Source organism: Tetrao urogallus, assembly GCF_951394365.1.
Source record: "Tetrao urogallus genome assembly, chromosome: 1".
NCBI classification, from domain to species: domain Eukaryota; kingdom Metazoa; phylum Chordata; class Aves; order Galliformes; family Phasianidae; genus Tetrao; species Tetrao urogallus.
Window position 1 is genome coordinate 187,586,383 of NC_136813.1, and position 15,216 is coordinate 187,601,598.

Genomic DNA, 15,216 nt, shown 5'->3' on the forward strand with positions numbered 1-15,216 from the left:
TTGGACTTGATTTCTTTCGGCTTTCTTCTTTAAATTACACTAAAACAAGAATATTCAAATTAATAATGCGATGTGTGTTTTCCTTCTTTAAGAATGCAAATCCTTTGTATATCAGATGTATTTTAAACCCCAAATAAGTGAAGGAATCGCTGTATTTTTTTATATGACTTCAACAGATGTTCATTTGACTGTCACCTTTTCAATAAAGTTGCTATTACTCCTTCATTTTCAGACACAATTTTGGCATTCTCTTTGTTTTCAGATTCAGCTGTGAGATTCTCTTTCTTGAGTCAGATTTAGTTTTTGTATTTCTATTGCAACCTACATGTACTAATTTTTTATAAAATGAGCTGGATGATAAATGACTTGATGGTAGCTACAGTCTTAAATCTTTTTGTAATATTTACTGCACCCTCGCCTCCGTAATATGCTTTGGAGGAAATAGATTGTCTTGAAAATAGATGTAGGAAGAATTCAAAAGCTGGACAGTTTCTAAGTGTTCATCTCTTTAAAAAACTAATAATCTGCCTTTGGAAGGCACCTCCTTTACCAGTGCTTTCTGTGCTCAGTTTTCATACTTTTAAGAGTCTTTATAATGAAATAAGAATATCTTTAATGTTTGTGATGCCCAACATTGTCAGTCATAACTTAGTGTTAGCAAAATATCTAGTGGTTGTATGAAGTAGAGTAGTGATATGAAATCTTTCACATTTTCTACTGAATAAATGTGACCAGGTGTTAAGAATTTAGTAAGTGAAACAGTTTATAAATGCCAGTGTGTCTACAGCTTAATTGAATATTTTGCGTTCTAGCGGTACGTTTGGTGGAAGAAAAGTCTGGATGTCTGGACAAAAGACCACCCATTTCCTATAGACATTGACTATATGATTAGTGATACACTGGAACTCCTCAGACCAAAGATAAAGCTCTGCAGCTCTCTGGAAGAAGCTATCAGACAGGTGCAAGACTTGGAACGAGAATTCTTAATAAAACTGGGTAAGAGAATGAGCATTAGGGGTTGTGTTTGTGTATTCCTTAGGTTACTGTTGTCACGATGATGATGGGTAAGTATTGTTGTTCTCATTGTATGATGCTTTTATTGTCCTGATAGTTCTTCTACTTTATTTGCATTTTTGTCATTTCCCTTGAGATCGTATAATCTCTGTAACTCTTATATGATGGAGTATTTAAAAACAAAAAACCATAAACCACTCAAGTATATATGATTATATTGCCTGATACAAAAAGCAGGGAGTTCCTGCACACTGTTGTTGTAGCCTGTTGATTGAATTGGCCTTTGTCAGTGCTCACCAGTCATTCTGGTAGATTGGTTGCTTGCATCTGTTGTTCTTCCCAAGTCTGGATTTGACTGAAGCTGCTGTTGTCAAAGGAAGCATTAGTGTAAGATTGCAGTGGAAGAGAAATGTGTTGCTTTCCAAATGCTGTCAGGTACTTTAATCCTTAGATTTCTTTTGGAATTAATTTTGGATGGGTCTTACATTTCAGCAGAGACCAATAGATGACTTTGATTGGATGATTAAACTTTTTTTCTTTGAATTGTCTGTCAGCCAAGTTGAATGCTGGCCTGTAGTTCCTGCTCAGAGTGCTGGAATTTATATTTTTAAATCCTGCTCCATGTATGTGTTTAAAATCACTGCATTTTAAGAAATAATGCCAGGCTTGCAAAACAGCTCAGCTGGCAGAAAGAAACCGGGTTAGTATTTGTCTAAAACTACTGTCATCATGTTAACTTTAACACATTTTATAGCTTGCCTTTCTTATTAGTTACTGGAAACTACTATGCTCATTTCTCATTATACAGAGCTGTTTTTTAATCTTCAGTTTTTATTTGAAGACCAGCTTCTTCATGACAAGCTTTTATATTTAAATTTTGTATGTTAATTATAGCCTTGTAAACATTTCATGTGGGTAGACAAGTTAAATTTTTGGAATATCCTTTAATCCAGTGGGATGAATTGTGCAATTCCCAGGTAAATGCATTGGAAGTTATATTTTAAGATGCATTTCTATCTTTAATATGCTGGCTTTTTAATTAATATGCCTTAAAATTGTCTAGGTAGTAACTGAAACACAGAAATTTTGTTGTGGTATGATCTAAATTGCTAGGTTTTATGCTCTCAGTATGATAAGTAAGAAGTAACTTAATTCTTTTGCAAGGCACTCAGGAATTCCTTTGTACAAATCATAAGAACTTTTGTTCTCTGAGTTGCTGTGGCTCTAACAGTTGAATTCAGTGTAGTTGAGTGTTTTGGGGGGGATTTGTTCACTGAGTATGAGCCAGTACTGGAGAACAGTATTTTATTGTGTTTGTTCTGGCACCAGCAAAACTCAGCAACAGTCCAACCTTTTAAAAAGGGACTTCCCACCCTCTTTTCCTTTTGAAATGTGCTGGTTTTGTGATACTACACTTGCTGATAAACTTCTGTATAAGGTGGGACAGTCTTGTTAGGACTGTTGGATGTTGGTCTCAGGGAGATCGTCATCTGTCTTTCTGGTCTCTGAGGGCTGTGATGACAGATGTGAACATGTCTGCAGGAAACTAGGGTTTTTTCTTACCTTAGTAAGAGCTTTACTAAAACTGCAGTTTGTGAGCTGTTTGTTTCCACAACTCATTGGCCCATGAACAATAAATAGTACCAAGAGCATGTTGTGCTGAAGATCACAGCACGCTTTGCTTTTTTTCAATCTCAAGTTAACTCCAGGCAGAAGAGTGGGGTATACTGTGTTCCATACAGACCTTGAGTTGGGGTTTGGCCACTTCCTGTACCACTCTGGTGGTTTTTTTTTTTTTTTGTAATGAGAATGAACCTCTTGCATAGTTATGGAGCAGCACGGATTTTGAAGAGCACAGCATTTATAAAAAGGACAAAATAATGGTTTGAAAACTCTGGAATATGGAAAAAGGTGTGTGTGTGTTCACACAAATGAAATCTGACTATCTACCATATAGCTGTATACACAAATCATTTCATTTCTGATATTTTGTCTCACTGAAGCATAACTGCAAGGATTCACCTCTTCCTTAAACTGGTCTGATCTTAGCTACTGCCTTCTGAGATCTTGTAAAGAGACCAGGCTGTGTGTATATGCGTATTGAAATTCTTAAAAGCAGCTGGAAGCAGTGCAAAAAAAAAAAACAACACACAAAACAAAGAACTCTGGTATGCTCCAAACTACTTGTCCATTCAGAATCCAGACCTCTGGTTAGGAATTGCATAGTGCTGCATTTGTTCTGTGTGTGTGGCAGAGAATGAATGAGGAATGCCCTGAGCACAGATGTGATGTGTTCATTTGCTGTCCAGAAATCTTTAAGCTCACTGTAAACCCTAAGTGTGTGGTTAGGAAGATTTCAAAGTATGAATGTTAAACTGTATGGCAGCTGTTTTGCCTCCTTAGAAAAACAGATTTGTTGTGTTCTGGAAGGCTGACATTGGCATCACTTTCTGGTTGATTGAGCCATGGTCCTCTGGAGGATTTAGTGGCTTTGTAGGTTAATGTGGCAGGGGAAAAAAATTAGCACATAATGTTTTATCTCATGCAATCTTTTAAAGTTTGTTCTGTTTTGCAGTGGATGGCTTAATTTTTGCAATAGTTGTTTTCTAAAAAATCTTTACTTTTCTTCCTAAATATCAGAACTGTGCTCAACCTTTGAGTATTTTCTCTGAAAACAACTGTAGTACAAATTTATTGCAGAATTGCACACCAAAGCACTGAAAGAGCCTAAAAACTTTTCACTACTGTAGGAGTGTTTTAGTAAGGGATATTACCTTGAATGACATCTTCCTGAAAAAAAGGCAGAGGCTTAGAGAGTTGCACTTCAGTGCACACCAAGTTAACTAGAATGGCTTGAAGATCTTACACTTCAGTGCAGTTTCAATAGTTTCATTTCTTTGCAGTGTTCTAATTGTTTCTTCAAATTGCAGGTCTTGTGAATGACAAAGATTCCAAAGATACCATTACAGAAGGGGAGAATCTGGAAGAGGATGAAGAAGAAGAAGAAGGTGGAGCAGAAACAGAGGAGCAATCTGGAAATGAAAGTGAAGTCAATGAGCCAGAAGAAGAGGTGAAATTAATGATTTACCTTGTCTTGTGTAAAAAGAAGTAGTAATTTTGATACTTTCTGAAGCCCTTGTATGTCACAAGTTAGCTGGTGAAATATGGGTATGCACAACCAAGTCACCAGTACACCAGTACACTGAGGGTATCTGTCCCAGTTTTCTGTATACAGAAATTGGAATGCAATGTGTCTGAGATTCTGGGGAAACTGATAGAAACTTGAGCTGTCATTTTTACTCAGTATGTGCTGCTCTTCAGTAGGAAGGTGCCTCTGGTAATTTGGCATGAAAACACATTCAGATCATTGTCTTTATCTGTTGTAGAAGCAAATGTATTGACTGAATGACAAAGCAGTCAGTAAAAATAACAGGTGTTTGGAGTGTGCCAAGGTAATGGGAATAAATAAGATTTATAGAAAATAATGACCTTCCTTGTTTACTGTGCCAGTAATCTTTCGAATCAAAAGTGGTGTAGCCACTAGAAAAGCAGACATACATAAAAATTCCAACTTGTCACTATGGCACAGCAAAGTTGACAAGATAATGTTAGTATTATGATGAAATGAATTTATCAAGGAAATAGGCAACGCTTTTTCTCTTGTTTTGGGTTGATTTGGTTTACTAATAAGCTGTCTTCCAATTGATGTCTCAGCATCGAAGTTTATGAAGTTAGCCTGGCTGTGTGGCTTTGCCCACAGATTAATAATATCATTACAATAAAAAATATTTGTTTGAGAGCAGGAAAAGGGACACCTGCAGATCTTGTCCAACTACCCTTGCTCAAAGCATGCTCACCTACGGCTGGTTGCCCAATACAATGTTCAGTTTTCTCTGAAGATGGGTACTCAAACTCTCTAGGCAATCTGTTCCAGTGATTAAAGACCATCCCAGTAATAAATAACCAGAAGAAGAAAAAAAGAATTCCCACTGCCATGACTAATGTGTAAAGGAAAGTTTCCAACTGTTTTTTTGCTATATATTCATGAAAATGTGAAGTAAATGTAGCTGAGATCAGGCTGTAGATTTGCTGGGAAACAAACAAAATCAAACACTAAAACTGAACTAAAATTCACATGGAGGTAGATGGGGAGAGATGCAGAGAAAATGTGAGAACCAAGTGCAAGTGGGTTCCTTTGTTTTCCTCTAACATAAGTATATGTTGGTGTGATTTATCGCTGGAAATTGTATCAAAGAAGATTGAATAGAATGAGTTACGTAAGCCTTGTACTCCTCAGAAAGCAACTGGTGAGTTGTAACTTTTCATCTTAAAAACAGTTAAACATTTATTCTCAAATAATTAACATTAAATATTTCAGGAGGGCTCTGACAATGAGGAGGAGGAAGGTGAAGAAGAGGAGGAAGAAAACACTGATTATCTTACAGATTCTAATAAAGAAAATGAAACGGATGAGGAAAATACAGTACGTATCATTGCTTTAGAAGTGATTTATGCTGCTTTGTTTTTCTTTACTACATGCTTTTTAGCCTGTGCTTCTCATAATGTAATTGAGAAAAGCAAGAATGCTCCTTGATGTTTTTTCAAATACATTTTAGGTCTTATATTTGCAGACTTCCACTACTAGTTTCTGAAAATACTCAGGTAATAAACATTACTACAACATGCTTTCAAAGGACTGTGTATTTTCACAGGTAGTAGACTGAAAAAGATTGCCTAAGTGGTGGTTTTGCAATACCTGCAGTGGGAGCAAACTGGTACGGTACAGTGTAAACTAGTTAGTCTGCACTCTGTCTCAAAACTGAAAAGGAGGCAAACAAAAAAGTGCAGAATATCTTTTTTTTTTTTTTTTTTTTATGGGTTTTCAGAATGGCAAATTGTAATATCTGTACCAAACAGCCTGAGTAAGCCTAAATGGTAGTAATGATGATTATAAAACAGCATATTGGCATGCTGGGTTTAAAAAGCAGCATATAAAAGTAGTTTTTCATAATCTGTGTGGTTAAATTGAGAATAAACTTCAGCACTGCACATAGCAGAGAGACAGGCAGCATTGTTGCCAGAAGCTGAAATGAGTTCCAGCACTGTGTGAATAGTGGCTTTTACTTGCTACTAGCCTGCTGTTTTAACTACTGAGGCACTGGAACATGTGCTGACAAATGGTGTTCATGACATCCTGCTGAATCCCAGTTCCAATGTTAGGTATTGCTGACTTATTTCTTTACCAGTTTTGTGTTTCATTTTGTTTCACTTGAAAAAAGTTTAGTTATTTTTTCCATGTGGTGAGCTATACCAAGAGACACATTAAAGTAGTATTGTTCTTATCACATTATGCTTTCCAAATGGTATTTGACTTGAAAAGACCATCTGATGTTATGGACCTCAAGGAAAAATCAATTTAATTAGTTGTGTTGGAGGGTAGAGATCTCCTTGTATTGTTGTCAGCTGTGTATAATCTTATGGATGCTCACGCTTTGTGTCCAGAATGTTACGAGTGACCAACCTTCAGAACAATGATTGATACAGCAAGTTTCAGAAAAAATTTGAGAAAATAATCCAGGCTAAAACTTCTTGTAACTTAAAATAATAATAATAACACTTTTGTGTATGTTGTGGAAGCAATGACAGTATTTTTTACTTTACTTCTAGGCCAAGTCTTCCTAATTCTGATACTGATGTAATGGCATTTGTGTTCTTTTTTTTTTTTTTTTTAACCCCCATTGTAATAGGAAGTAATGATTAAAGGAGGAGGACTTAAACACGTCCCTTGTGCAGAAGATGAGGACTTCATTCAGGCGTTAGATAAAATGATGTTGGAAAATCTTCAGGTATGAATCTCATTTTCTTAAGTTAACGTAGCTGTACAACTCTTACTTATTTTTAAGTAACTAAGTGATTAATGCCAAATCAGCAATACTAAAGAATGACTTCTTTTTTTCCTCGTGACCTCCCTTCTGCAATCGATGTGTTTAGATAAGTAGCTTTCAGATATTTAATAGTTTGTTCAGTGAATATGTGTACTCACAGATATTTTATTGGATGAATAACTGCAGCAGATATTAGACACTGCTTTTATTTCAATGTAGACTTCCCAAGCCTAGCTTATTAATAGCTCTGAAATGTAGTTGCACTTAATTTTACGTAACTCAGTGCTGTATAGGACTGTCAGTCATGTCAGGGAAATATTTGAATATTGCAAACCCTGAATGCAGGAATACATTAGTAGTTTGCAGCAAAAAATTTCTTAATGCATAATGTTTGTTCCCAAGTGTCCAGTCAAGCCTCTAGATTGTTTTTCCTTCAGAGTTAAAATTTTAAATATTCTGTCCCTGTAACTTCCGTCTTCACGAGCAAGGAAGCCAAAGGAAAATGCATTGAAGCTTTGTGAATTTATTTATATGTACTCTGCATTCTTGGAATGCTTAACTTCTTCTCAGTCATAAAAATGTGAACGTTGACAGACTTGCTGACACTTTAAGCATTTATCATTTATACAGTTTACTTTCTTTTAATAGCAACGGAGTGGTGAATCGGTTAAAGTGCATCAGCTGGATGTTGCTATTCCTCTGCATCTCAAAAGCCAACTGAAGAAGGGTCCCCCACTTGGAAGTGGGGAAGGAGAGTCAGAGTCTGGAGACACCATGCCCTTCGTCATGTTAACACGAAAAGGCAACAAACAGCAGGTAAGAGACTGTCAAGTATAGATCCCCCTTTAAATGGGGAGGGGAGGAACTGTCTTTCACTTCTGAAGACATTGTACAACTTTGACAGGGAATGTTTTATTTCTTCATCGTTTTCTCTGAGTAGGGTACAGACCTCTTAATTTAGAGAGACACAAAATACTACACGCAGTTCCATGGAATTCTTGGTTTTTAACAGAAATCAAGTGTAACAATTCTGTATTTAAATTGCACTGTTATGAGTTTTGTTTGCTGATTACACTTAGTGGGACAGTGGTATGCTTTCATTCTATTAAGTACAGTTGAAGATGGATGCACGCAGTTGGCAGAGTGACTGAAAGTTCAAAGGATAGGGAAAGAAAAGGTGGAGGAACACTGCAGAATCTCAGATTCTGCAGATATTGCTGAGAACATGTTCAGCTTCAAATCAACATATGTTGTGTTTGTTAAGTTTCATTTCCTAAGTAACAGTCAATGGGCTGAATCTGTTCAACTTGGAAAGCAGTCATTATCTCTGAGGGCTTTTTTAAGGGTATCTCCCAGAATGAGCTGGATGAATTTTTCAGAGAAACTTCTGTGGAAATGGAACCATCTTTGTGAAATCTTTTTATGAAATCTTTCATGAAATCTTGTTGATTTTAAAAAAAAAAAAAAAAAAAAAAAAAAAAAACAATTAATGAAAATCATTCCTTGCTTCATGCAGCCAAACACATTTGTCTTAGCTCTTTTCTCATGTGTACATTTGAATGTTGCGAGGTCAATAAATGCAGAATATACAAATAAATATGCATGCATGTATCTTTACAGGACATAAATCACAACACAACTTGTCTTTTCAATTGTGTAATTTAATGATGAAAGTGAATGACTCTAGTGAGTTTGTGGACAGCAGAAATAAAGCATTGTTTCGTTCCATCAGTCAGCACCTTTCAAGTATTTACTTCTGTCATTACTTTGTTTTTGATGTTTGTTACCTGAGTTTCTGCATAAGTCTGAAGTCTGCAGATAAAGCAGAGACAGCATCTTTTGCATTTTAAAAATCTATGTAGAAAGTGAGGTCTGTTACCACAAACAGTGGAACTAGTAAGTGTGATTCCATGTCTGTTTTTTAAGCTTCATTATTCAGTTAATAAAATACTGTGCTAAGTGCTTTCAGAGTGTAAATGGCATTACCTGCTTTAGTAGGCATATACAACTTGAGTTTAGTAGTGGCTATCTGATTTCCTTACTGCTTTTGTTCGGTTATTCTGTTTTTCTGGGACTTGAAAGTTGCATATGAAGTTCTAAATGATTTTTAATAGGGAATTCTTAACTACTGTCAGCAAGTAGGAAATTGATATAGAGAACTCTGAAAACAAAAACCAAAACCCGACAGTGTTTGGCTTTGTCAGGTAATTTACTGGGAATATCTGGAGTTACCAACAATTTTTAGGGTCTTCATAATCTGAGGGGAAGGTATTGCTGGCATTCTGTGGCTTGAAAAAGAAAGCAGAAGTTGTTCAGGACCTTTCCCTCCCTCTTCCCCCACTATTTGCTTTTGGGAGTAGGTTCTTCCTGCCAAAACTCCTCCAAGTGTTTCTAGAAATGTTTTAAAAAGGAAAAAGTCTGGACTACTAGACTGCTCCAGTTCTTGAGTCAGTGAAAAGCTTCTTTGTCCACAGTTGTTCATTCAGAAAAAAAATGCTGCTTATTTTTCTGTAAAAACTGACTACCAAGCAGGAAAGAAGAGGTGGGGTTGGAAATTATTGTTTCTTATAACAATATTTTAACATCTGTGAGCAGAATGTGCGCTGAGTTTTGCAGTACTGGATACCTGCTTTACTCGTAACTTCTAGCTGTAAGCTTTCTGAATTCTAAACACAGGCAGAAAGATTATTCAGACAACCTGGGGGGCTGAAAGTAATTTCTTATCCTTACCATGAATCACATGCTAAGCATCAGCCTCACTGCAGTGTCAACCTAATAATTTCCTATCATTATGTTTGATCTCCTGCTCTTTGCTAAAAGTAGTGCTGCATCAAGAAATCTTAGCTGATAAGGAGATACTTACTGTGAAAATGGAATGTGATGGGCTTCCTTCTAGGGACTGATTTTTCATAGTTGACATCCACTCATTCAAAGCTCCATTCTCATGCCAGCATTCTGCCTGATTTTATGGGGCATTGCCTACTAGTTTTTTTGAAACAGAGCACAAGAACAACTGATGGCTGTTTACTAGCAGTATGCAACCTGAATTAATATTGATTGCAGGCTGATAGCAGTGAGGACATTTTATTTTATCATTCTGTTTTGGACTGTGATTAACAGAAGCAAGAGGTAGAAAGTGTCTTGGATAGATCAGTCTAACAGTAGTTGTCCTGTCACTGTAAATAAGCTGTGTGACAAAACCCACAGAAGTTGCAGCAGTAGAAATGAACACCACTATTGGAAATCACCTTTTAGCATCAGTATCATTAGTTAGCCACGTAACATGAGAGAACAAGGGGAAATAAATGTTGGCATCATAAGGGGAGAGATCCAAGATGCAATAGCATTTGATTTTTTTTTTTTGAAATTGTCCAGAATTTATACCAGGTAGAAATGAACACAGGTGAGTGGGATAAATTTAAAATGTTTTCCTGTGGAAATAAAAGCTGGACAAAGTTCTTTTCCATGTACATCTCTCAAAATCTCAGTTGTAGATTTCAGACAGACAGTACTGCTGAGGAAGTAGTACTGAGCTCACCTCTGAAGTCACGTTAAGACAGATGTAGTGTGTTGAATGTGCATGTGCAGATGTTTGGCACGTTGGAGTGGAGAAAACAAATTTGGTTCTGCTGTTCTCTCATGGCCATGGAGAAACACTAAGGAGCTAAAATAATTCATAAAAAGAAGAGCACTGGCCAAGAAATGCCACAAGATATCTGAAATCCTTAGAACATGTCTCCTGCCTTTTCACAAAGGATGAAAGTGAAAATTCTGCTTGGAGGCTTCATCTCGTTGGAAGTCAGGGAACTACAGAGAAAGGGGCAGCTGGTTTGAACTGCCTGTGTTTCTATCTCAAGACCAGCGTAACTCAGTATGGGGATAAATATAGTGAGGCTGGCATCAAAATAAAGGAATAAAGCCTATGGCTATGTGTTCCTTGTGGAAACAAAATCAAATTTGTTCCTTTAAATACTTGGAGTGATTATCTATTGCCTCTCTTCTGTGTGCCTTTAGAGTATCTGAATACCTTGTATTTTCTCATGTGTTACTAAGCAAAGCTGGAGGGGAGAGGAGAAGGGGAGAAAAAACCCTGTACTTTCCAATAAGAACTTCTGTGGGAACTATCACATCACAGTAATATAGAAATAACCATTGCCCTTCTGTCTTTTGGCTTTTTTTGTGTAGGGTGGTTTTTTTTGTTGTTGTTTTGTGATGGGCACTTAAATGTATTTTCATTTGCAGTTTAAGATCTTAAATGTACCGATGTCTTCCCAACTTGCTGCAAACCACTGGAACCAACAGCAAGCTGAACAGGAGGAGAGAATGCGGATGAAAAAGCTCACTTTGGATATCAATGAACGCCAAGAACAAGAAGACTACCAGGGTAAGAAAATGAGTGTACCTCATTTTTATCATCAGAAAATCTGCAGAAATACCTGTGCTAATTAGCAGTACAGGTTCTGAATATTCATTTGTAGCACTTAATAGAGAAACTCTACTTTGGTTCGTTGTTCTTTACATATTCCCTGTTCTCTGTGCTCAAAAGTTTTTGCAGCTCTTCAATGAAAGAGAGTTTTAAAGTCTCAATAAATAGCATTTCTGTTTAGTTTGGAAGAGTAGAAAAATCAAATTACTGTTCCCTTTAATAACAACAACAAAAAAATCTACCACAAAATTAATCTGATGTTTGTGGCACTGTCTCAGTTAGTGGAAGAGAATTGAATTGGGTGCAAGAAATATTAATTCTGTACAATTAAAGCTCTTGTTTTTGAGTATAAATAGACAAAAGTACTTGGAGTCTTGAAGTTAAGAAAATACTAAGTAGTGACCTCTGCCTAGTAAATAGAATCTGTTGCTTCAGCTTCATGTTGCTAGATGTGCTGGGAGCTCTACAAGTCTGAGTGTGGGAAGAACATATTAACAAAGTTTCATACAAATTATGTGATCCTGTTCTTTTTAAGAGTACAGAGACCAAGCATTTTGGAACATCAACAAATGAAAATGGTACCACAAATCCTATGTATCCCTAAACCACTGCACTGGATTCGTTTGGTTTTGTTTCAGGCTCAACTTTCCTTGGCTTACTCAAACAGCAAACAAAGTCAAAACAAATAAAATTGATGGTATTCAGTTCTTACGTTAGCTTTTCCATTTAACATCTCTGAAGTTCCTGCTCTTTATTTTTTTATTGTAAGGATGTTGCAATCTGGTGGTAATCACAGGATGAGTAGTTAATTATCAGGAAATCTCATTTAAAGTGTTTAGTGAAAGGTCATTATTCATCATGAAATGGAAAAATTTAAATTAAAGCAGCTCTAATTGGAAAAAATAAAATCAAAGCATGGTATCTAACACTTCATCCTGGATTTTGATAATGCAAGAACTAAGCATGTGATCCTCAGAAGGAGTGTTTTTTCCAAAGCGAGTACCTACAGAGCTCTGAAATTGTATTACAAATATGTTCTTAGTATTAAACACCATCTTCTGCTTATAAAAATGTTTTCCAAGCCTTTTAGAAAGCTCCTCATGGAAAAGAAGCAGTAGATGTCAGAATTACGCTCTCACGTGCTTTTTTCAGACTTCTAATGAGTTTCCTTCATTAATGACGGTTCTACTTTACTAATGATCAGGGTGTTTGTATTCTTGGTTTATTTTAACTTGTCCTATAAATTTGTGGGTATCTCTAAAAATCAGTCTGTTTAAGTTATTATTTTATTGTAGCTGTGATTCTTATCCAAAAAAAGATGGCATTCATTTTGTTGTTGTGAAATGATTTAGGCAGAAGTCAAATAGCATTCCTGTTTAGAGCTATTTGTGCACACATTTTTCAATATGTGTGTATGAAAATGTGCAGTTGATTGGTCCTTTTTGAAGAGTCTCTTTGCCTGTAACAAGTTGGTGAATTTATGCAGACATGAAAGAGAGTTGGTTTTAAACTTCTGTCTCAGGCTTTGAAGTTACCAAGGGAGTTGGAACTTGTAACAACTCAAGGTTGTCCTTACATATGCACCTAACCTGCGTAAATGGAAAAAGCCATAACGAATGAAAATCCACCTGTGTGAAGTACTTCACTATTAAATACTATTAAATAAATTCTATTTAGTTATACTTATTATTATTACAGGCATATTAATACAGCTGTGTATTTGGTCCTGGGTGACTGTACACGAAAATCCGAACTGGATGCTGCTTCCCTAGAAGATGGGCAGCACGCCCTCAGCCTTGCTAATCCATTGTGTTCCCTTGCCATTTCTTCTTTCCTGTAGCTTCTCATTTTGTCTGTTTCTCAATTACTGACTTTTCACAAATTCCACTGATTCTTTTTCACCAAGAAGTCAGATATGTATGTGGTTCATTGCTTCAGCACCTGCCTGACGGTGTACCATAATCTCTTCTTCTTTTCTTCCTGATCTGGTCATTGCCTTCTTATGGAGATCTATCCTGGTATGCTGAATTGTTTTGAAGGATGTTACTTTCTGATGTTTACAGATATGGGCTGTTCAATGTCCTGAATGGCTTTCTTTGCATTTTTCCCAGGTTTTGATGCGGTTTACTAACCGTTGACACCAATACTGTGTATAAAATCTTTCATCGGTTCATAGTTTCTCCAAGACTGGATGGATAGCTGACTGAAGGCTTTGTGTACATTTTGTAAATGACCATACAATCCCACGGGTCTCCAGTTCTGACTTTTGCAAGTCTTTGGGAGAGTGGTTGAAGTTTGTTTCTTACAGACGATGAGCGCGTGTCTCCAATTCCAGGTTGGAGATTAGCAGAGATTAGAGAACCAGACAGAACAGACTTTCAAACATAATCTGTTTAACAGCTTATTCCACTTTTTCCCCTTCTTTTTTTTTTTTTATTCCATCCGTTTGCTGAACAAGGAAGAGTCTTGCACAGGTAGACTGTCAGAAATATTTCTGTTGGACTCTCAAACACGTGGGCAGAGTTTACGTGAAGGTTCCTGCTGTGTATTTGTAATTATTTTGGATACTTAATAACCATTAATTTAGTCTCCTAAAGAGCAGTTTTTATCTTAACAATGAAATGAAGTCTTGCCAAGTGCCCACACGTCATACTTTTACCTGTCTTGAGCTGCCCAAAAGTTGGGTGTCCAGGGCTAAAGTGGGTGCTGATGCCTCTTCTGCATCCACCTGTTTCTTCCCACTGATCATACAGTGAAAAATCCCAGCCAGAAGACAGTTGGTGTAATGTAGGTCAGCTGAGTCACCCTCCTCAGGTGTCTGTCTTCTCTGTAAAACGATCCTATTAGGGCTACTTTAGACAAAGACCTGACTTCTAGATGCTAATTTAGGACAAGTTTCTCACTGAGTTTTTAATTGAGAACAATGTTGTCCAACTGTTACTATTTCAGAGCAGTTTTATGGTATGGCTCCTCACAGTGCTGTGAACCTTTAACCCTACTTACTGATACAGTCAATGGCTGATATTTTGGGGAAGAAACTGTCATAGCTCTGTTACGAAGCACCTGCAATGAAAGCCACTGCTGGCAGTTTCTTCTACAGGAACATCTGGAAATGCAGGTTTACACTGTGGGGTACTGTGGGTTTGTCTGTGCAATTTTTTAAACTGAAAACAAAAAGCTGTAGAATAGCATGAAAAATGTTGACCCAGTCACAGCAAAGTGTAAATAAGTATTTTTAAACTAAATGTGCTCGTGTAAATTCCTCTTCAATAAGATGTATAGAAAATGTGTTTAACTTTCTTCCTGTATGAAATTACAGAAATGTTGCAGTCTCTGGCACAGCGTCCAGCTCCAGCAAACACGAATCGTGAACGGCGGCCTCGTTACCAGCATCCAAAGGGAGCACCTAATGCAGATCTAATCTTTAAAACTGGTGGGAGGTAGGACAATCTTCTTCTTAAATGTTTTAATTCTGCTTCTGGGCAAGTAATTACTTCCATAATCAAGATGGGTAATGATCTACATAATTCAAGTAGATCTGTTGGTTGCTTCCTTTCTGTTCAAATCCTGAATAAGATTTTGTGCTTCTAACACAGCTTCTATGAATACATCTTTGATAGAGGCTGGGAAGGCAGGGGGTTGTTTTTCAGAGTCGAGCCTCTTTGTTACTGGGAAAAAGATGCAAGTCTGCTTCCACAGTGAAAGGGGGAAGAAGATGCACAATGGTTTCTAGAGAATCTCATTGTGGCTTCTTTTTCACACAGAGGTGGTGACACACTGGAACAGGTTGCCCAAGGAGGCTGTGGATGCCCCATCCCTGCAGGCATTCAGGCCAGGCTGGATGTGGCTCTGGGCAGCCTGGTCTGGTTGTTGGCGACCCTGCACACAGCA

At 37.0% G+C, this 15,216-nt stretch overlaps 1 protein-coding gene across 1 annotated transcript in view; it reads left to right on the forward strand.

Moving 5' to 3' along the window:
- The window catches only part of UPF2 (UPF2 regulator of nonsense mediated mRNA decay), a gene marked incomplete at its 3' end in the record, with an annotated part of 49,075 nt that extends 34,306 nt beyond the window's left edge, over window positions 1-14,769 (forward strand). Inside the window, exons 15-21 of the mRNA XM_079536611.1 lie at window positions 813-996; window positions 3,945-4,084; window positions 5,393-5,497; window positions 6,762-6,860; window positions 7,548-7,715; window positions 11,142-11,283; window positions 14,645-14,769. Coding sequence (XP_079392737.1) covers window positions 813-996; window positions 3,945-4,084; window positions 5,393-5,497; window positions 6,762-6,860; window positions 7,548-7,715; window positions 11,142-11,283; window positions 14,645-14,769 — 963 coding nt within the window. The remainder of the gene's footprint in view (window positions 1-812; window positions 997-3,944; window positions 4,085-5,392; window positions 5,498-6,761; window positions 6,861-7,547; window positions 7,716-11,141; window positions 11,284-14,644) is intronic.
- Between the last annotated feature and the right edge of the window lie 447 nt (window positions 14,770-15,216).